Source organism: Oryctolagus cuniculus, chromosome X, assembly GCF_051225735.1.
Source record: "Oryctolagus cuniculus isolate XC-2025 breed Fujian yellow rabbit chromosome X, ASM5122573v1, whole genome shotgun sequence".
Lineage (NCBI taxonomy): Eukaryota > Metazoa > Chordata > Mammalia > Lagomorpha > Leporidae > Oryctolagus > Oryctolagus cuniculus.
Window position 1 is genome coordinate 19386470 of NC_142888.1, and position 24034 is coordinate 19410503.

Sequence of the window (24034 nt, forward strand, 5' to 3'; positions counted from 1 at the left end):
GACAGAGGACATATATTAGCATTATTTGTCAATTTATTTAAAAATGATGTGTCTTTAACATAAAAAAAATCACCAAAACATGAAAAGAAAATTACCCTTAAAGATAGATCAATTTCTAGGGGCCAGAGTTGTGGTGCAGTGGGTTAAGCCACTGCTTGTGCCCTCAGCATTCCATACTGGAGTGCAGTTTCTAGTCCTGGCTGCTTCGCTTCAGATTCACCTCCCTGCTCATGCACCTGGGATGTAGGAAAGCAGGATGGGGTTTCTAGCTCCTGGCTTTGGTCTGGCCCACACCTGGCAGTTGCAGATCTTTAGGGAGTGAACCAGTGGATGGAAGGTATCTTTCTTTCTCTGTCTCTCCTTCTCTCTGTCACTCTGCCTTTCAAATAAGTAAATAGATTTTTTTTTTAAAAAGAAAGAAATTTCCAATCATTGTTCAGCCTCTGAAACTTAGAACTTTGTGGTTTAAAATTGTGTGCATTTACATATATATAAACACATATACTCACACCACACTCACACATAACTTGTAGATGTGAAATAAAGAATAGTTTGATGAAAACATGAAAAATTATTTTTAATAAGTAAAAATATTACAGTAGAAGTTGGAAGTTGAGGGAGAGGTTAGGATATCAGTCTGTTTTACTGTTTAGATAAAGTCTTGATGAAAGATAAAATAGAATTTTAAAAAGCACTTGACTTTCCAAGACAAAGATTTTAATCTATTTTATTAAATCACATAAGTAGTTAAGAACTTGACAATTTGTTCACATGTAGCATATGGTGGACTACAAGGATTTCAAATAAATACTACAGTACTAAAGAGGAAGCTGTATTGATAGCTCTGTCCAAACTAGAATTTTTTTTTCTTAAATTTGCAAAACTCAGTTGGTCATCCTTTAAAAAAAGAGTAACATCTAAATAACATGCTCTATTGTATTTTCCAAAATGTTATGCCATGTAAGAGACACCAAAAGATTATTATCTTAAAAACTATGTTATCAATTCAGTTCAGCAACCTCTTTTTCATAGTTAAATGCCCTAAGAGGGCTTTGCAAATGAAATTTTAAAAGGTGATTTTATTACATCTCATGATGCTTTGCATCATTTAAAAATTCAAATGAAATGTCTATTTGCAATTAATTATTTGAGCAGTTGTTTCCAATGGATTATTTGAGTAATTCTAAAAGCAAACAATATGTGTATTACTACAGTGATATTCTTAAAGGGCCATTACTTTGGTCAAAAAGCAATCAAATGTGCTCTTTTAAGTTTTTCATACTAAGGCAATTTTACAACGTGGATTCAAATGTTTAAACACTCAAATAATAGCATGTTGTCAAATAGAAAAATTAATGTATAATATAACCCTGATAATATTTCTATTTTCTCTTAAACTCATTGTCAGGTTGCAAAGGTATTACTTGCTGTTTTTAAAATGCTCCTTTTGGAGCATTTTTTTTAAGGTCAACTTTTCAAATTCTAATGTATTAAAAAGTTATTTGAATATCTATGACAAAGAAGAGTATAGATTTATCTTACTTCATTCCAGAATTGCATATTTGTGATACTTTCCAAATATCTCTATGTATTGGTGTATTTTAATTTTATTAGCTATAGATAATCAATCATAAGTTTGACAATATTGATAGATTAATGATATGAAAGAACTAGAAATAGCAAGGGAAATATGCATTTGTATACATGTGTAGCTATGTGTATTTTTGTAATGCTACTAGATGGAATAGTTTTTCAATCAGGAAGTGATGCTGATGCTCACCACAGAAATTTTTGAAGGACACAATATGAAAAAAGTCATATTAATGAAATCTAGTACCATCTAATGTGAATTAAGAAATGAATGGTGCTTATTTACTTCACAAATTTTCTGTGGCAAAACTTCTGACTCTTTTTGTAGAAGTTGTGATATATTATTACTTATTTGGAGAGATTTAATCTTTCATTGTTAATTATAGACATTACCTTCATATCTATTTCAGAATGACCATAATTCACATGTCAAGGCAGGAAAAGAAAAAGATAATCTCCTTCAACCACCTCTTTGGGACACAGTGTCCTTATATATCATTTTTACTGTTGTGCCATAGTTAATTTTTAAATTCTTCATTAGTCATCATGACTTTCTTAAACATAAACAAAATAGTTTCTTTTTTTAAGAAGTTAATAAAAATATTTACTGAATTAGTTGGTCACAACAGTCATGAAACAACACGATCAGTTTTCTACAAAATATGATGAGACATCCCTCAAGTTTTTATGTTGTTTTCTCATCAAGAGACTGGTCATTTGCCAGTGTAGATCACATACTTATTTGAAAAAAAAAAAAATCTCTCATGCTATAAAAAAGAATTCAAAACACTAAATATAATGTGAGAAAGGAAATTAAACCTTTATCAATATTTTCGCATCTGTCATTTATCCATCACAACGCAATTTTGTTCTTTGTCCCCCCACCAAGGTATGCCACATAACATTATTCTAATCTTTAGGCCTGTATATCATTCCAACAAAGCAGTTAATTCACTGAGAATATATGTCAGGTCACTACTCTACATGGAACCACCACTAAATACACAAGTATTAAATAATCAAAATAATAACTCATATATATAGAAACTATTTCACAGAAATCAACTGCTCTGTACTAATACTCCAGACCTGTTATACATTTTCTGTTAATCTAGTGATTTCTTAAAGAAGAAAGATGTTTTTGCCTATATTGAAAAAAACCCAAATATACCTCATTTCTTATTGAAAGTTTTCCCAATGGGAAGTACATACACCTTAGTATATATACATATATATACAGTATATAGAACATTTAAGATTATTCACGAGCAGCTGCCATAATTTAAAATCAACCTGCTTAATCATTGAGATTATCACAAACAAAAAGTTACACCACAGTAAGAGATATTTTTAGTTACTTTGTACTTACAACAGTCCTCTACTTCTTCCCACCAAAGCATTTGGAAAAAAAGTATATATCAAGGCTGTGATAAAAATCTTGGTAAAAATTTCTTCAAACTTTATTGCTCCAGTAGGCTTAGGAATGACGAGAAGCCAATAAACTTCAGCAGCTTTCAAAAAAAATAACACTTCAGTTTTTCCTATTTGTTTTTCTCTGAAGGCAATTGCCTCCAAGTTCTGAGTCTGTAAGGAGAAAGTGAGTGATCCCAACACTGAGTGAGTCAACGCAGTAACTGATGCCAGGATTCTGTAGAGGCCCTTGGATATTTCACATTCCAGGACCTGCGCACAAGCAAGTGACCCGCCTTTTCTCTCAAGTTGGTTTCCCATAATAGGACTGCCCATGGACACTACATATAAGGTTGTGCTCCCAGCATGGAAAGCCCAGTGAATTCAAATAATGCTCAACTGTGTTGTGATCAGTATCCAACCAGAATAGCACAGTGGATAAAGTACTTGCTCTCAAAGCCTTCTGAAGACAAAAAGCCTTCAGTAACAAACCATAACAATATTTTCTAGAACATTACATAAATTTCTAAAACAACAGAGCTGAAAATTCTGATCCAGAATGAACTTTTAAATGATTTTCTTTCTCCCCTCCAAGAACCCCCAAAACTTCACTCTACTGAATACAACGGTATGCCCAGAATGATCTATGCATTCATTATGTATCCACTGTCTACCAAAGTTAATTTTTACCATCAGGATCCAATCAAAAGTTGTATATGGATGATTGCAACAGTCTGAATAAGAGAAGCAACAGCAGAATGTAGCAGCTAAGTTCTGAAGGCAGAATGTGTGTTAGTCTCATGGAACAAGTTTTCTGCTAAAATAAAGAGCACTTAGAAGGGAACAAAACCGCTTTTAAAATGCTGCATTTTAATTGTGGTTATGATAAGAATTCTTTACTAACAAATGACTCCTTGTTAAATTTCTTTGGTGCAAATTATTAAAACATCATTCTCTTACGCATTTAACTAATGATCACTTAATGCTTCTCAACAGAGCCTTTTTTTTGCCTGTATCCAATACAATGTGTCATCCAGCATGTTTGTAAATCATTCACTGCCAAAGGAAGACTTCATCTTCTTCCTTACTATTTTTATTTATCAACTGAGCCCAACATTTATAGGAAACATTGGTAACACTTTCTAGAAAAATATTCGTGTTGCTATCATAATAATCCCTACTAAAACTATTTGTTTGAGTGTTTTTATAGTACCATTTGTTAAAGTGACAGACTCATTTTTCTATGTCAAGCTTTCAATTGCTTGGCACAGAAATAAATAAAGGATAAATATAAAAATGACACATTGAATCAGACAATAATGTTTATATTAATAGTCAATTATAAATTTTATATTTAGGATGCCATCATTATAATACTGCCATTTTGCCTGTCAAATTCTATATAAAGTAAAACATGAAGTCTAATTTTAATTGTAGGTAATTTTATGTAAATCACTATGATTAAAAATAGATTAAAAACACCATTTCCATGGGCCATCTCATTTTCTCTCCTTAGTGTAGAGATATGCATATAAGCAAAAGTTTCTTAAAACAAAATGAAAAAAAATGTTTTGGGGCTGATTTGGATTCATATCTGCTCATTAGCATAAGTATCTCCCTGAACTTTCACGGACAATGTTGTCCAGAGTATAAGTTCTTTTACATCTTGTACTTTGAGTTTTCTATAAACTCATGTTTAGACAAGGCATATGTATAGTTCTTGAGTTCACAAACTAGGCTATTCTGTATCACATGTGAACTTTAAAGAAAGCAAGTATACCCAAGTCCCGGAAAATCAGAAACTGTTGGTGTATGAGCCAACACTCTGTGTCTTACAGGTGACTCTAATGCTTCATCAACTTTGAGAAACCCTGAAGCATATGTTTCTAAAAATAACTGTAGTTCCAAATATACCAAAAATGTGCCCTGGGTAAAGAAAGCTTTTGAATGCCTGATACATTTTAACTATCTTTTATTCTTATTCAGTAATCAGAATTTATTTGGCATCTGTAATAACTTCTGCATAGTGTGGAATACATATACCTTCCTTAAGGTTTTAAAGAGAAAGGCATATAAGAAAACATTTAACCCAAATACAGTGAACTCCTGTACAGACCTTGTCACTATTTTCTGTGGCTTTTGTCATTTATTTCTCTCATTTACTCATCACAATAATGAAATCAGTTAGGTCTTAGGAGCTCCATTATAAAGATGACTGGTCAAGGAGCTTGCTCAAGTTCCTGTTTTGAACTACTGGCAGAGAAGGACTGTGAAAAATTCATTTTTATTTTGAAATAATTACAGATTCCTAGGCAGTTGCTAAGATTGTATAGAGGTCCTATGTACCTCCCCCCTGTTTTTCCCAAAGACTACGTCCTACATAACTGTAATACAATATTAAAACTAGCAAGTTGACATTAATATTATATATATGCATATATATATATAAATAATAGTTTCACAAGTACAGATTTGTGTAGCCACAATCTCAGTCAAGTAGACAACTGTTCCATTACCATAAGACAGTCCTCATGCAAACCCTTTAAGTCACACTAACAACCCTTACCAATTGTCCTAAATGCTGACATTCAATTCACAAATTTGTTCTCTACCACTATAAGCTTATCATTTCAAAATTGTTAGATAAATGGAATTATTCAGCATATTACCTTTTTAGATTGATTTGTTTTGCTTAGTATTATTATGGTTTATCATACATTCCATTCTATGAAAGTTTTATCATCTATTGTAGGACATTTTACTTTTTTCTAGGTTATGGTTACTACAAATAAAGCTCAAAAATAATAATGTACAGGTTTTTGTTCCCATCTATCTAAACTAATGCTCAAGAGTATTACTACTAGGCCTTATGGGAAGTATATATTTAGTTTTTTTTTAGAAACCGACAGAACACTTTCAAATGTGACTCTACCATTTTACATTTCTACTGGCAATGTTTGTGTGATCCAATTTCTTAACATCCTTGCCAGCACTTGAAAAGTATTTATTTATGAGAGAAAGAACAAACTCCCCAATCCACTAGTTCACTCAAATATATCCATTGGCCCCTGGGCCAGGAGCCAAAGCCCAGAGTGGGGAACTCAATCCAGGTCTCTCATATCCAACTACTTAAGCCATCATTGCTGCCTTCCAGGGTCCATACTAGAAGGAAAATGGAGTCAGGTGTGGAGCTAGGTATCACCTGGGCCCTGAAATATGTCACATAGTGTCTTAGTCATTAGGTCAAATGCCTACCCTCTCATCAGCATTTGATGTTCTCACTTTTATATTTCTGTTTTAGCCTTAAGCATGTAGGGTTAAATCACCATGGCCTTCATTTGAATTTCCCTAATGAGTACTGGCATTAAACATGGTTTATTTGCTATCTTAATATATTATTTTAATAATTTTATTTTATTGCAATAAAATGTTATTATGGCTATACCCTCTAACAGTTTTTAAGTGTACATCCAATGTTATTGAATACAGATGTAATATTGTACAGCAGAGTTCTAGAATTTACTCAGCTTGCTTAGGTGAGATTTTACTCCCATTGATTGTTAACTTCCTATTTCCTTCTTCCTGAATATTTTCTTCAGTGAAATCTGTTCATATGTATTGTTCATTTTCTAACTGCATTGTTTGTTTTTTTTTTAACCAATGAGTTATGAGAGTGCTTTATATAATTTAGATATGATTCTTATGTTACATACATGGTTGTCAAATATTTTCTCCCAGTCTGTAACAGGTCTTTACATCCTTTAAAAAGGATATTTATAAGGCAAAAATATCAAATTTATTCAAATCATTCAATTTTTTTCCTTTATGGACAATGATTTTGGTGTCAGGTCTAAGAATTGTTTTCAAATTTTGATATACATTTTGTATAGCATGTATTTTATTTTAAAGTTACTATGGGATACACTGTGAGATTTCAGTTGAAGAACTCAATCAAGCCTTAAGCCATGAACATTTTCTCTATTTTTTTCTTCTAACATTTTTAAAAAATATTTATTTATTTTATTTGAAAGGCAGAGTTACATAGAGACAGAAGGAGAGGCAGAGAGAGAGAGAGAGAGAGGTCTTCCATCCGCTGGTTCACTCCCCAGATGGTTGCAAAGGCTGGAGCTGTGCCGATTCGAAGCCAGGAGCCAGGAGCTTCTTCCAGGTCTCCCAAGCAGGTGCAGGGGCCCAAGGGCTTGGGCCATCTTCCACTGCTTTTCCAGGCTACAGCAGAGAGCTGGATCAGAAGTGGAACAGCAGGGACTCGAACTGGCACCCATATGGGATGCCAGCACTGCAATCAGCGGCTTTACTTGCTAGGCCACAGCGCCAGCCCCTCTTCTAACATTTTTATCACTTTCTATTTACATTTTAATTGGATTCATTTTGAGCTAATTTTATAAGGTGTGGGATCTAACTTGATGATTTTTTAGTCTAGATATTTGGTTGCCCCAGTACCACTTATTGAAAACACTGTCCTTCCTCCATGGAATTAATTTTGAAACCTCGCCAAAAATCAAATGGGAAAATTCCTGCGAGTCTATTTCTGCGACAATGGTTCTCTCCTATTGATTTATGTGTCCACCCCTCTACCAAAACCACACCACCTTAACTACACAGCTATAATGTAAACCTCCGCATTGGGATAGAGATATTATTGTTCCTTCTTAGTCATTATTCATGTTCAAAATTGTTTTAGAAATTTCAGGTCCTGTGTCTTACTACATAAATTTTAGAATAAGCTTATCTACAAATAACTGCAAATCTACAGAATATTTCTGTAACCTTTTGATAGGCATTGCATTGAACTGATAGTTCAATTTCCACAGAATTGACATTTTTGTCACAATAAGTCTTCTATTATGACAGTATATATTTCCAATATTTGGATCATCTAATTGTACAAATCACACTGTGCTTTTGAACAGTGCTTTGCATCATTATTATACTATAATTTTACATTTCTAATGTATTGATAATGCTATTACTGCCTGTTTGCATGTGATTACACAAAGAAAAGAAAAACAGCAGACATTCTAAAGCCAGTTTTTAAAAATAACAGTTTTAAAAATGCTTGAAAATGAACATGGAACATATGTATATGCTTTTAAAATAATTTAAAATATGATTATAATTGTTTGCATATGAATTAAACAGACCTTTTATTTGAAGAATGCAAAGCATATTTTATTACTATGAAAACACATGTCAGCATTTTAAAAATACTTTGTTACCATATAGCTTTATGACACATGTTGTAAAATGAAGACTCATCCCTGCTTATACTCTAATATTAACTATTAATCTGTGTATCACAAAACTTATGGCATACACTTAGAAAGAACGGAATATGGTAAATTTAAGAGTGAATGAGGAGTGAATCTGTTAAGTAATTAAACACCCTAAAAGCATTACTTTTTGTCAATTTGGAAGGACTATATCATTTTCCCAACTTATTTAACCATTAAGCACAGTTTCAAGCATTATGATTAATACAGCTCTACTGAATAAATACGCTGGGAATAAAGTCTTGATAGCTACAGTTATATACATTTCATAAATGTATTGATTTGAGAAAATCACTTTGGATCATTTCTGTTTCCCTTCTCCATAGTGATTCATGTTGCTTGAAATGTTAGATGTTGTATAAAGGCATACATTTCACAGGTTTGGGCTGGCATTGTGACGTGGTAGATTAAGCCTCCGACTGCAAAGCCGGCATTCAGTATGGACACGGATTCGAGGTCCGGCTGCTCAAATTCTGGTTTCAGCCTGGCGCCAGCCTTGGCTGTTGAGGCTATTTGGGGAGTAAAACAGTGGATGGAAGATATCTCCCTCTTTCTCTCTCTGTCTCTCCTCTTTTCTCTGTACTTCTGCCTGAACCAACGGCAAAAGGAAGACCTTTCTCTCTGTCTGTCTCTCTCACTGTCCACTCCTGCCTGTCAAAAAAAAACAAAAAAACAAACAAAACAAAACAAAACAAAAAAACAAAAAAAAAAAAAAAACAAATCTTAAAAAAGAGAATACTCTTTAGATAAGTCCAATGTGAAAATATGGTAGTTTATTGCACAGAGGCCAGAAACAATAAAACAGGTTGGATTTAGGCAATTTGGTCATTCCTCATACAGACAAAAAACATCCTGCTGATATTTGAGTAAGAATTGCATTAAAAGTATAGACTGGGGACTGATGTTATCACACAGCCAGTTAAGCCACTCCTTGCAACACTAGTATCCCACGTTGAGTGTCTGTTCGAGTCTTGGCTGCTTCACTTCCAACCTAGATCCTTGCTAATGCACCTGGGAAGGCAGTAGAAGATGACCCAAGTACTTGGGGCCCTGCCACCCATGTGACAGACACAGATGGAGGTACAGGCTCCTGGATTTACCATGGCCCAGCCCTGGCCATTGTGGCCATTCAGGCAACAAACCAGCAGATGGAAGATGATCTCTGCCTCTGTCTCTGTCTGTCTCTCTCTATCTCTCCCTCTGTAATTCTTTCAAATAAATAAATAAATAAATCTTTCTAAAAAGTATAGATTAATTTGGAAGGAATTAACTTATTTTCGGTTTTATATCTCTCAATCCCATGAACACAGTATGTATCTCCATTTATGTAGGTCTTTGACTTATTTCATCAGCTTCTTAGTTTGTAGTATGTAGTTCCTTTACATGTTTTCTTTCAGTTTTATAAATATCTCATTTTTTGGAGTGACTGTAAGTTATCATATTAAAAATTTTCATTTCTAGTTTTTCATTGCTTATATACATATATATGCATTTTAAAAAATATTGTATCCTCTTAACAGATTTTAAATGTACAATACAGTGTTTTATCTATAGGTTCAATTATGTAAAGCAGATCTCTAGAACTTATTCATCCTACATATGTCCATTGATTAATAATTGATTTCTGTATGTTGATCTTGTATCCTGAGACCTTATGGAACTCATTTTTGAGGTCATTATTTCTAAGAGTATTGTATTTTCTATATAGACCGTAATAATAACTGCAGAGGAACAGTTTATCTCCTCCTTCCTTGTTTGTATGCTTTTATTTAAATTTCTTGCATTTTTACACTGACTTGAACTTCCAGTATGATGAAGAACAGTGGGGCTGAAGTCCGGCATTTTTGGCTTGATCCCAATATTATGAAGAAAGCTTTACAACCTTGCACCTTTATTACTATATTACTATATGAGTTTTATAGATGTTCTCTTCAAAGTTGAAGAAATCCTCCTCAATTTCTAGTTTTCTTTGAGTTTTTATTATGAATGAGTTTTGAATTTTGTCAGACTTTGTTTTTTACTGTATCAACTGATGTGAAGTGATTATTCCCCTTTATCCTCTTAATATAGTGCATCAATTTTTGTTAGAGAGTTTTGTCTCCACACCCACGAACTATATTTGTCTGCAGTTTGCTTGTCTGTTCACTTTTATACTGTACTTGTTTTGGTATCAGTACTTCTTGCCTTGTAAAATATATTTGGAAGTGTTGCCTCCTTTTTTATTTTATGGAAGTTGACAGTTCTTTGCTTTCCTCACATGAAAAATGTCATGCCATTTCCTTTTGGCTTCCACGGCTTCACATAAAAAATCCTTTGGTGTTTGAACATTTTTGCCTATAGTTTCCTTTCTCTTTCACTGCTTTTAAGATTTTGTCTTTTCCTTTATCACTAGCTTTCAGAAGTTTAACTATGAGTTGTCTAAGCATAAGTTTATTTCAATTTAACATGTTTGTTAGCTAAGCTCTTTGAATCTCCACAGTTTTGTTTTCCTACTAATTTTTATCCCAGCCATTATTTCTTTAAGTACTTGTTCAGGAACACCTTATGGTTTTCTTCTTTTTATGTCTCAGGTGATATGGATCATAGATGTTTTATTAAAATTCTACAGACCACCAAGGATCTGCTTATTTTTCATTAGTTTTTTTCTTTCTTGTTCATACTGGGCAATTACTATCATTCTAACTCCCTGTGTGCAGATTTTGTCCTCTGTCCTCTTCCGCTGTTAAAATCATCTATAATGATTTATTTATTTTTTATATATTTATTTATTTGAGAGGTAGAGTTACAGACAGTGAGAGGGAGAGACAGAGAGAAAGGTCTTCCTTCCCCAGTTGGTCGCATTGGCTGGAACTGCGCCAATCCGAAGCCAGGAGCCATGAGCCTCTTCCAGGTCTCCCACACAGGTGCAGGGACTTGGGCCATCTTCCACTGCTATCCCAGGCCATAGCACAGGCTGGATTGGAAGAGGGGCAGCCAGGACTAGAACTGGCGCCCATATGGGATGCCGGTGCCATAGGCAGAAAATTAACCTAATGCGCCACAGAGCCTGCCCCAATAATTTCTTTTGATTACTATATTTTTCAGAATAAAAGTTTCTCATTATTCTATATGTATTCATTTTCTTTCTGTGATTTTATCTTTCCTACTTGTTGTAAGGAAGTTTGAAATTACTTGTTGAAGCATTTTTTTATGATAGCTACTTTTAAGATCATTGCCAGGTAATTTTATCATTTATGTCATCTCAGTACAAGTAACTATTGATTGTCTTTTTGTGTTTCACTAAAGTTGAGATTTCCTTTTTTGGTACTTGGGATATTATGTTATCAGATACTGGGTCATATTTCAATCTGGTTTAGCTAGCACCCTCTGATGGAGGATAGACGGGGTGTGGGGGGGGGGTACTGCTGCTTTGGTACTGTTAGGCAGGGCTAAAAGTTCAAGTTCCTCACTCAAGTCATTCTGATACCTGAAATTGTTGGTGTTTGGAGGAGTGAAATTTGCTTTGACATTATTTTAATTTCCATGAAAAATAGTAAAACGTTGAGGAATGAACCAGTAGATGGGAGATCTATCTTCTTCTGTCTCTCTCTCTGTGTTTCTGTGCTTCTCAAATAATAAATAGAACACAACAGTAAATGGATATCTGAAATCTTGTGAGTTCATTTTTACACTTTCAGAATTTCTTACACAGGAAAAAAAATAGAGCTACAAATCATGAAAATGAGAACAGATCTCCATCTACATTATCACAGACAATGAAGTCCAAGTTCAAAATTATTTGATTTCAAGACTTGATGTATACATTTCAACACTTCATCTAGAGTCAACAAAACAAATTTATTTACTTACAAATATATCTAAGATGCAAAGCAACTTCATCTGTGTTTTGAAAATAATGGTGCCTAATTTGTATATTGATTCCCAATCATTTTATGAATTCAATATGTAAGAGACAAAAAAGCTTTCAATGAAGTCAAAGAAAGCTTTCAAATATTTCTCAATGAAAGATATTATGAATACAAAGAAATTAAATACACTAGGGCCAGTGAGCTAAGAATCAGTAACATAATTCAATAGTTTTCTCCTTTATTCTCTATCAATGAAAATCCTAGCAGGAAATAAGGGGCAGACTCAAGAGCATTTAAAGAGGCTGGCACTACAGTGCAGCCAGTTGAGGTGCCTGCATCACATAATGGCACTGGTTGGAGTCCTGCTTGCTCTACTTCCAGGATCCAGTTCTTTGCCAATGCACCTGGGAAAGCAACAGAAGATGGCCCAAGTGCTTGGGTCCCTGCCACACACCTGAGAAACCTGGATCGAGTTCCAAGCCTCTGGCTTTGGCCTGGCCAGCCCCTGCCATCTGGTCATTGTGGCCATTTGAGGAGTAAACCAGTGGATTGGAAATGCATTCATTCTCTCCCTCTCCCTCTCCCTCTCCCTCTCCCTCTCCCTCTCCCTCTCCCTCTCCCTCTCCCTCTCCCTCTCCCTCTCCCTCTCCCTCTCCCTCTTTCTCTCTTCCTGTAATTCTGCCTTTCAGATAAATAAAATATATTTAAAAACACTTGAAATAAAAATAAATTTGGGAAATAACTATGGGCAAAGGTATAGCCAGGCTAATAAGATCAAGTAGGATATAGTGAGTCACCGAAGAAGTAGGAAAAGTGTGAATTTGTTTCCAAATCCAGGCTTAAAATGGTAAGGTGAGGGAATAATCTTGTTGGAATAGCAATACATAAGCACAGTCACTACTATGGCCTTAGCAAGGCACATAAGAAGCAGACAACAAATACCCTAAACTTTTTTCCTCCTACCCCTGATCTACTGCTATGCCATATCGTTTGCTAGAAGTTTTGTACACAAAATGCCTTGGTGACAAAGATGAAAGGTATAAGTTTCCCAGGGCAAAGAACAGGGCAGAAAACTGAAAAATGGGTGTGGTAGTGAGATGTGGGTCCCCTGATAGAACTAAATAATTACTATCACATGGATTCAGCCCTATTATATTAGTCTTGGAAGAATACTCAGTACCACAGTGAGACCCCAGTGGAAAATATGATCAGAGATGAACAGACCTTTTGTATTCTAGTCCTTGTCCTCATTTTCAACCTTGCATTGCAATTCTCTAACTCCCTTGATATTATTTCATGTGCTTTCTTAGCATTTTATCTCAGATAATTAGGAAAATTAATCATATGTAATCCCCTATCTTTTACCTTTGCTCAATTGTTGCAAGAGTAGTAAAAAATACTGGGCATATGTTTAATGTGGGTATTACCTGTTAGAAGGCAAACTCTATCCAAAACAGTTGTGTCTTTGCTTATAATTGCTTCATCTCCATTGTCTCTACCTTTGCTAGGTAAATACAATTGTCTCCACTTGCAATATGCTGATTTTTAATTCCTTGTCTGTGTATGGTATGCCTCCTCATCTTTCTGGGCTTTGTTTAAACTTACCTTCTCTATTAAGATTTATTTGCTTTGCACTTCCTTTCATCTACATTTGTAGTCTAATCATACCAATGCACCTTTGCTATTCAGCTGTAAACTTCATGTTAAGGATTGGTTAGCATTTATGCTGACAACTGTGGTTATCCAAAGCATATTGGAGGGCCGGTATCGTGACTCAGTGGGTTAAGCCACTTAGGATGCTGGCATTCCTTATCAGAGTGCTGCTTTGAGTCCTGGCGGCTCTGCTTCCAATCCTGCTCCCTGCTCATGTGACTGGGAATGCAGCAGAACATGGCCTGAGTGCTCGGGACTCTAATACCCTCGCTGGTGATGTTGATGGAGTTCTGGGAGTTTGGCTTTGGCCTGGCCCAGTCCTCCTTGGGTGACCATTTGGGGAGTGAACCAGAGGATGAAAGATTCTGTCTCTCTCTTTCTGTGTGTGTGTGTGTGTGTGTGTGTGTGTGTCTCCTCTCTCTGTCACTCTTCCTTAAAATAGACAAAAAGAAATATTTTTAAGTACATTTAATAGGACCTCAGTGACAACAGTTGGGAAAAAACAGGCAAGAAGGGGAAGAGAGGAATCTATAATTAGACATTTATAAAAGTAAAAAGAAAGGCTGAATCCTTTCAGAGCAGTAAACCAAATGTCTCAGCAAGTGTGCATTAGAAGAGATTCTAAGCCCTGATACTACAGGATGGTCATGAGAGCAAAATCTCATTTCAAACAATGGTACCATGGAATAGTTGTGCATTTATTTATCAAACATTTATTATGCCGGGGCTGGTGCTGCAGTTTAGTGAGCTAAGTCTCTGCCTGCAGTGCCAGCAACCCATACAGGCACCAGTTTGTTTCCCACCTGTTTCTCTTATGATTAAGCTCTCTGCTACGGCCTGGGAAAGCAGTAGAAGATGGCTGAAGTCCTTGGGCCTCTGCACCCATGTGGGAGACCTGGAGCAAGCTCCTGGCTCCTTGTTTCGGATTGGTCCAGCTTTGGCTGTCGTGGTCATTTTGGGGAGTGAATGAGTGGATGGAAGACCTCTTTCTCTGTCTCTCCATCTCTCTGTAACCCTGCCTCTCAAGTAAATAAATCTTTATAAAAAACATTTATTATGTCTAGGTTTTCTACATTAAAGATATAAAGAAATAACTTAAGATCCCTGGACTCAAGGGAACTATACTTGAGATATATTAAAAGAAAAGCTTATACTTTGGTCACTTGCTAATTGATGAACTTGAATAAACTTTAAAATTCTTGTCAGGATTTAATAGAGGTATGAGGTTTTAAAGACAATACTATGTGTATTGCCTATCATAAAAGATTACCATCTAATTTAGATAATGCAATGTGTTTAAAAAGCTGCCTTAAGGCATTCAGATCCGGCCAAAAAGCCCATGAGAATATTTCAGGCATGGAAAGCCAAGACACTCTGGGAAAAAAAAAAAAACACTAAATGGAAGATTTCTGTGAGTGAGATCTCAGTGGAAAGAATGGGCCATCAAGAAAGGAGGTACCTTTCTCTGAAGGGAGGACAGAACTTTCACTTTAATTATGGCCTTGTCTAAATAAGATTGGAGTTCACGAACTCAAAAGTCCTCCATAGCCTTGGCAACTCATGACAAGAGCCTTGGGTGATTACTGATGCCATAAACAAGAGTGTCAATTTGTTAAATCAACAACAGGAGTCACTGTGCACTTACTCCCCATGTAGGATCTCTGTCCTTAATATGTTATACTATGTGAATTAATAGTATAACTAGTACTCAAACAGCACTTTATACTTTGTGTTTCTGTGTGGGTGCAAACTGTTGAAATCTTTACTTAGTATATACTAAATTGATGCTCTCTATATAAAGATAATTGAAAATGAATCTTGATGTGAATGGGATGGGAGAGGGAGCAGGAGATGGGATGGTTGCAGGTGGGAGGGAGGTTATGGGAGGAAAAGCCACTGTAATCCAAAAGCTGTACTTTGGAAATTTATATTTATTAAATAAAAGTTAAAAAAAATAAAAAACTGCTCTTGAATGTATTGATTAGAAAGAAGGATACATACAATTTTACTTGCCAATTTAAAAATATAAAGAAAAAGTCTTAAATCAGTAAAGTTAGCTCTCACCTCAAGAAGGAAATAATAAATACAGCTGAAACAATGAAATTGAAAACAGAAAAATAATAAAGAAAAAATTGAGGAGACACAAATTAATAACATCAGAGTGAAACTGGATATCACTATACACCTAGAAGATCTAAAAAAAGATATTAAGGTAATACTCTGGACAGTTCTTCACTTAAGTATTTGACAATTTAGATGACATGTACCAAATCATGCTTTTTTTCCTCTGAAGACAGCTCATACTCCTGCAAAATCACTCAATATGAAATAGAAAATTTTAAACGTCATATAAGTGTTCTAAATTTTCTGAAAAATAAATATTAATGCAAAGTGGTTTTACTGGAAAATGTAATCAAATGTTTAAAGAATAGCCAATATCAATTCCACACAATCTTCCGGAAAACAGAAGAGAAGGCAATAATTCTAAGTGCATTTGATTAGTCCAAGAAAAGCCTAAACCAGAAAGACAATACAAAAAACAAAACCACAGAATAATATACTTTATTAACACCAAGAAGAATTCTCTTTAAAAAATTTTATCACAAAGCCGGCGCCGTGGCTCAATAGGCTAATCCTCCACCTTGCGGCGCCGGCACACCGGGTTCTAGTCCCGGTCGGGGCGCCGGAGTCTGTCCCGGTTGCCCCTCTTCCAGGCCAGCTCTCTGCTGTGGCCAGGGAGTGCAGTGGAGGATGGCCCAGGTGCTTGGGCCCTGCACCCCATGGGAGACCAGGAAAAGCACCTGGATCCTGGCTCCTGCCATCGGATCAGCGCGGTGCGCCGGCTGCAGCGGCGGCCATTGGAGGGTGAACCAACGGCAAAAGGAAGACCTTTCTCTCTCTGTCTCTCTCTCTCACTGTCCACTCTGCCTATCAAAAATTAAAAAAAAAATATTAAAAAAAAAATTTATCACAAAAAAATCAAGCAACATATAAAAAGATCACATGGGATTTGATCCAGTGATGCAAATGTGAGTTTTTATTTGAAATCTATCAGTATAATTTAGTATATCAGCAGGGAATTGAAGAAAGATCCCACAACCTGACCAATGAATGAATGCAGCAAAAGCATTTGACAAATCTCAATTCCTACTCCTGAAACAAATTCTCTGGAAAACTTAAAGGAAACATTACTCACTCAATAAAGAGCATTTAAATAAAACCTATAGTCAACCTCTTACTTAATATTGAAAGACTCAATAATTTCCTGCTAATACTGTGAACAAAGCAAGATTGTATACTCTTATTACTCAGTCAGTGTAACAAGACAAATAAGGGAAAAAATCCATACACGTGGGAAAGGAAGATATAAAACTCCTGCATGCAGATGGCCTGAAATTGAAAATTCCAAATAATATTTTATAGAAAGATTTTATTTAATAAATATAAATTTCACAAGCACAACTTTTGGATTATAGCGGTTCTTACCCCATACCTGCCCTCCCATCCCCAAACCATCCCACCTCCTATTCCCTCTCCCATCCCATTCTTCATTAAGACTAATTTTTAATTATCTTCATATACAGATGATCAACTCTACACTAAGTGAAGATTTCAACAGTTTTCACCCACACAGACCCACAAAGTATAAAGTATTGTTTGAAGACTAGTTTTACCATTAATTCTCATAGTACAACTCATTAAGGACAGAGGTCCTAGATAGGGGGCAAGTGCACAGTGACTCTTGTTGTTGATTTAACAATTGACACTCATGTATGACGTCAGTGATCACCGAGGCTCTTGTCATGAGCTGCCAAGGCCATGGAAGCCTTTTGAGTTCATAAACTCAGATATTACCCAACAATCTTTTAAAAGAAACTCCTAATACTAGTGAGTTTATCAAGGTAGCATGATAAAAAATCAAATAAAAATCATAAAAAAATCTATTTATATTAGCACTATTTATGTTAGCACGTCTAACAATGAAATCCTTAGGTGTAAAATATGTACAATATCTTGTGAGGAAAACTACAATACTATGGTGAAAGAAATCAAAGGAGTTATTACATAGTTATGGACAGGAAGATTCAACGTTGTCAAGGTGTCACTTCTTATGAACTTGATCTATAGATGTAATGGAGTCACAAATAAAAACCCACTAAATTATTTTGTGAATATTGAAATACTGTCCTAAAGTTTACATGGAGAGACAAGAGACAATAGCCAACACAATACTGATGAGCAAGAAAAAGCCAGAGGACTGAGAGCAGATATTTAAATTATAATAATTAAGACAATATGGTATCAGGAAAAATAATAGCTACATAGATCAATCGATGGATCAGAGTTTAGAACCCATCTATGCAAACATATGTATATATATATATGTGTGTGTATGTGTGTGTGTGTGTTTGTGTGTGTATGCATTTTCACCTTAGTTTTGAAAAGGAGCAATGGAAATATAAGAGGGGAAATACAGTCATTTCAACAAAAGGTGCTGGAACAGGACTTCCATGTGCAAAAAAGTGAAACTAGACACAGACCTTATTCCCTTCAGAAATATCAACACAAAATGGACCATGGAATGAACTGTACAACCCAAAATGTAAAATTCTGAGAAGATAACATTGAGAAAATGTAGATAACCAAAAATATGATCTATGAAAGATGGATCAGGCTTTATTAAAATTAGTAATGTCTACTCTGTAAAAGATATTGGCAAGAAAATGAAAAGATACACATCAAAATTGGAGAAAATATTTGCAAAGGACACACCTGATAAAGGACTGGCATCTAAAATATACAAAGAACTATTAAAACTATTAGAACTATGTGCCAAATTAATTTAGGAAAAGGTATAGAAACAATCATGGAACAAAGTACCTTTTCAACATATGATGATAAAACAGGTGAGGAAAAAAATAAAAAAACCTCTTGAGCTAAACATCATAACTTATACAAAATAAAGATGAATAATGAATTTGAATGTGAAATACAATACTGTCAATATTTTAGAAACACATATAGAAGAAAATCTTCAGGGCCAGTGCTGTGGCATAGTAGGCTAAGCTTCCACCTGCAGCGCCATATAGTATCCTATATGATGCTGGTTCATGTCCTGGCTGCTCCTCTTCCTATCCAGGTCTCTCCTATGGCCTGGGAAAGCAATAGAAGATGACACAAGTCCTTGGGCCCCTGAACCCGCGTGGGAGACCCAGTAGAAGCTCCTGGCTCCTGGCAGTGGATGGGCCCGGCTCTGGCTGTTGTGGCCATTTGGAGAGTGAACCAGCAGAAGGAAGACCTCTCTCTCTGCCTCTCTTCTTTCTGTGTAACACCGACTTTCAAATAAATAAAATAAATCTAAAAAAAATTACTAAATATGACAGACTCAATTGCTCAAATAAATAAAAAATTTTTTTTTAAAAAGAAAAATCTTCAGGATCTAGAATTGGGCAGAATTTTTAGCTGTAACAAAATAGAGGAATAGTTGACAAATAGAACTTCAAAAAATTTTAAATATTTGATTTGTAAAAGATCAAGCCAAGGAGGCGAAAAGACAAGTTGCACACTGGAAAAAAAAACACCTGTAAACAACATATCTGATCCAAAGCAGCTAAAAGTTACAATTCTTCTCTAGTTCAGGAAGAATATAAACCTGCAAATGAGAACTCTGGCTATCTTCTAAACAAAATATTTAGCATCCAGGAAAATAGACTCTAAATGCCATTTTTCTATTTTACATGCAAAGGCATTTCACAATCATATTTATTGAAAGACTGGACCAAATTATTACTATGTTAGAAAGAGTAATGGAAACAATAACATTCTATGTGGATGACATTTAGATTGTAACTTCAGCAAACTTGTAGGCTCAAATAGAAACGCTTTCCTAATTTCCTAATTTCTTTCTTTAAAAATGTAAAGGTAAAACAAACCCAACCTGTTAAAATACTTATTCTGCTGTTAATAACACTGGTTATTGTCCACAGTCTAAGTTTTCATCTTGATAAGGTTTTTGTGAATGCTAAGTTGATTGTCTCAAGGTAAAAAATGAGACGAGAAGATCCGAAGAACACAGACCCTAATATTTGAGAACCTTCTTAACTTTTGCATATTCTCAAGCACATGGTCAGGTGAAAGCTTTACAAGTGTTCTTAAAAAGTCCAATGCAGAGGCCCTAAAGCTTCCCTTCCTGCTGATTAATCTAGAAGTGCAAAGAAGAGAAGGCATGAGAGGATTCGTGCCGCCGAAGAAACTGCCTGTGCTATTTTCTATAGTATGTGTTGAGAGGTAAGAGAGGGAAGAAGAGGAGAGGGGAAATTTTGGATATCTTACTACAGAATTCTTAAAAAAATAAATGAATAAAAACATGCAAATAATGACCACAGATAACTTGATTTAAAAATTTTTCTGAGTTTCTTAAGAGAAGTATTTATTAACTGAAGCCTGAAAGGAGGCGCCTCTTTTTGAAACCACAGAAAGTATTTTCTTGGACTTTAAATTAGGTTTCAAAAGTGGACTAAATCTGGAGGGAGCTTTACAAAAAGGTTTATGTCCCCAAGTTCCATTCCATTGATTTTTTAAAAAGAAAAGTTCTAAAATGTGGTTGCCTGAAAACTAACCTTTAATCTATATCACATTGAATTTTATTGCTTAAAATATTACAAAGGGGCCGGCGCTGTGGCGTAGTGGGTAAGGCCACCGTCTACAGTGCCGGCATCCCATATGAGTGCCGGTTGGGGTCCTGGCTGCTCCACTTCTGATCCAGCTCTCTGCTATGGCCTGGGAAAGCAGTAGAAGATGGCCCAATCCTCAGGCCCCTGCACCCGCGTGGGAGACCCAGAGGAAGCTCATGGCTCCTGGCTCCTGGCTCCTGGCTTCGGATCAGCACAGCTCTGGCTGTTGTGGCCAACTGGTGAGTGAACCAGCAGATGGAAGACCTCTCTCTGCCTCTCCTCTCTCTGTGTAACACCGACTTTCAAATAAATAAAATAAATCTAAAAAAACTACTAAATATGACAGATTCAATTAATAACTCAAAAACTATAGCATTCATGTTTTCTTAACATTTTAATTTGGTATTTTTTAAAACTTTTATTTAGTAAATATAAATTTCCAAAGTACAGCTTTTGGATTACAATGGATTTTTCCCCTCCATAACTTCCCTCCCACCTGCAACCCTCCCAACTCCCGCTCCCTTTCCCATTCCATTCACATCAAGATTCATTTTCAATTATCTTTATATACAGAAGATCAATTTAGTATATATTAAGTAAAGATTTCAACAGTTTGCACCCACACAGACACACAAAGTGTAAAGTACTGTTTGAGTACTAGTTATAAGCATTAATTCACATTGAAGAACACATTAAGGACAGAGATCCTACATGAGGAGTAAGTGCACAGTGACTCCTGTTGTTGACTTAACAAATTGACACTCTTGTTTATGGCATCAGTAATCACCCAAGGCTCTTGTCATGAGTTGCCAAGGCAATGGAAGTATTTTGAGTTCGTGGACATTGATCTTATTTTTATTATTTGAGAGGCAGAGAGCCAGCAAGCAATCTAGAGAGCACTTGTATCCACTGGTTCACTCCCCAACTATCCACAAAGGCCCTAGTCTTGGGGCTGAAACTAGAGTCAGGAACTCAGGCCAAGACTCCTACCTGGGTGTCAGGGACCCAAGTACTTGAACCATCACCTGCTGCCCCCCCCCCGCCCCGGTACATATGAGCAGGAATTTGGAATCAGGAACAGACTAAGGACTCAAACTCACATACTCCAATATGGGCTGTAGGCATCTTAACCAGTGCTTTAACCCCTAAGTCAAATGCCCTCTACCCCCAACATTTTAAAGGTCTGAAATTCTATTTTATTTTTAAAATGTATTGATTTATTTGAAAGTCAGAGTTATATACAGAAAGACACACATACACAAAGAGACAGAGAGAGGGAGAGAGAGAAATGGAGGAGAGAGAGAGAGAGGGAGGGAGGGAGGGAGGGAGGGAGGGAAGGAGGGAGGGCGGGAGGGAAATATCTCCTATCCACTGGTTTAATTCTCAAATGGCCACAACAGCAGGAGTTGGACCAGGCTGAAGGAAGGGTCAGGTGCTTCCTCCAGGTTTCCCATGCAGGTGCAGCAGCCCAAGCACTTGGGCCATCCTCCACTGCTTTCCCAGGCCATTAACAGGGAAGTGGATTGGAAGTGGAGCAGCCAGGACATGAACTGAACCCCAAATGGCATGCTGGCATTGCAGGTGGAGGCTTTACCTGGTACACCACAGTGCCGGCCCCAGGACTGAAAATCTTCCTGTGAATCTTCAGAGCTACCTTTACTGTATAGTTTTATTTTGAGTATTAAGAAATCTGGTAAGTTACTTAACATAGTTTTAACTGTGTATATTTGTGCATGTGTACATGGATATGTATGTGCATATACAAGCATATGTCTTTTTCATTATTACCTTTGTCTTTAAAACTGCATGTCTCTCTTCACGTTAGTAAATGTGGTACTATTTAGTATTTTAATAGCCCAAGATAATATCTGTAAGATCCTGAAGAAGAAACTAAGACAGAAAGATAAAGCTTCTTATTTTTAAAAAGAAGACTAAAAAAGTTTTGGAGAAAGGATTCCCTCAATAAATTCTCAGTTGAAAAACAGAGAAATGTGATAATTCAATTGACTCCATTGAAAAAGGTGGTTTGCAGAAAAATAATAAATCTTTGGTTTAAGATAAGGCCAAGGGCAGCAGCTAAATCCATTAGAAAAGGTAAACTGTATTAGGCTTCCATTTCAACCTACACCCTTACTGTTTTCAAATTTGCCTCAGCTTTTAAGAAAAGAAAGAAAGTAGTGAATTTATGATTACAATCATGTAAAGTCAAATCTGAATTCTAGGTAGGGGATGCTTCTTTTGTTGACTGAGGTAAGGGATTAAACATGCTCTCTTTGTTCCCACTCCAATCCTTTTTTGCTTACAAGTACTGAAGTATATCAGAGTATTCACAATTCTTCCATCATGGATGTTGTAGCATTGCTGTTACTCATTTATCTTATCCATAAGCTCTAATAACCCAATATTTATCATTGCTATGATTATATTGAACAAAGTTATCTCTAGATTAGCTAGGAATGAGAAATGATTTTACATTCATTTGTTCAATCTCTAATGCATTCTTTTTTAAAATGTAGATCCAAGTTCTGACCCATGTCATTTTCTTTCTATCTGAAGTTCTTCTTCTGACATTTCTCACAAGGCAGGTCTATGGCAACAAATCCCATCAGTGTTTATTTGTTTGATAAAGTATTTATTTCTCCTTCACGTGTAAACCATCATTTCACTTATAAAGAATTCTAGGCGTTTGTTTTCTTTCTGTAAAAACTTTAAATATTTCATTTCACTCTCTTCTTGTCGTCATGGCCCAGTCTATTTTACACCTTCCTTTGTTCTGCTCTGTGGCTATGAGGCTGGCTCCAATAAATTTCATGTCCTCAGCTTCCTTGCTGACTATTAGCTTGCTGGTTTTGGTAAATGGGAGGCACACACATGAGATATAGACTAGAAGAGAGAGAGACATTTTTCTCCATCCACCTCTATCTTCTTTGTGCCTTATTTCTCAGAGAGGCAGCCTATATCCTTAATTATTTTACTTATTTATTTGAAGGTCAAAGTTACACAGAGAGAGAGAATCATCTTCCATCTACTGATTCACTCCTCAGATGAACTACAACAGCTGGGGCTGGGCTAGGCCAAGCAAGGAGGCAGGAGCTTCATTTGGGTCTCCCACATGGGTGCAAGGGGCCCAAGGTCTTGGGCCATCTTCTGCTGTTTTCCGAGGTACATTAGCAGGGAGCTGGATCAGAAATGGAACAGCTGACACTTGAGGCCACATGGGTGACAGGGGCCCAACACTTGGGCCATCTTCTACTACTTTTCCCAGGTGATTAGCAGGGAGCTGGGTTGAAAGTGAAGGAGCAGGACTCACTTTTACCTACTGTGCCACAATTCCTAACTATTCTGTTAAAAATCTCTATTGCTCCATCTCTAACTGGATTCAGAAAATGCCACTTCCTTCACTTAATCCCTTTGGATTGGTGTAGGACCTCTGTCCTTAATGTGTTGTACTATGAGAAGTAACAGTAAAACTTGTCTTCAAACAGTACTTCATACTTTGTGTGTCTGTGTGGGTGCAAACTGTTGAAATCTTTACTCAGTTTAGAGTTGATCTTCTGTATATAAAGAT

General features: G+C 36.0%; 1 protein-coding gene across 15 annotated transcripts in view; it reads right to left on the reverse strand.

Annotated features, from left to right (window-relative positions):
• DMD (dystrophin) overlaps positions 1-24034 on the reverse strand; it is a 2249390-nt gene that overhangs the window by 2112681 nt on the left and 112675 nt on the right. For 11 of the 15 annotated variants that reach the window (XM_051827679.3, XM_070067431.2, XM_070067432.2 and 8 more), the window contains exon 1: positions 2960-3347. The exons of 2 other annotated variants lie outside the window; for them this stretch is intronic. In XM_051827679.3, the coding sequence (XP_051683639.3) occupies positions 2960-2990 (31 nt within the window). In that variant the 5' untranslated portion in view covers positions 2991-3347. Of the gene's footprint in view, positions 1-2959; positions 3354-24034 lie in introns of those variants that run through there. 2 more of the 15 variants (XM_070067427.2, XM_051827674.3) reach the window with 2 other exon arrangements.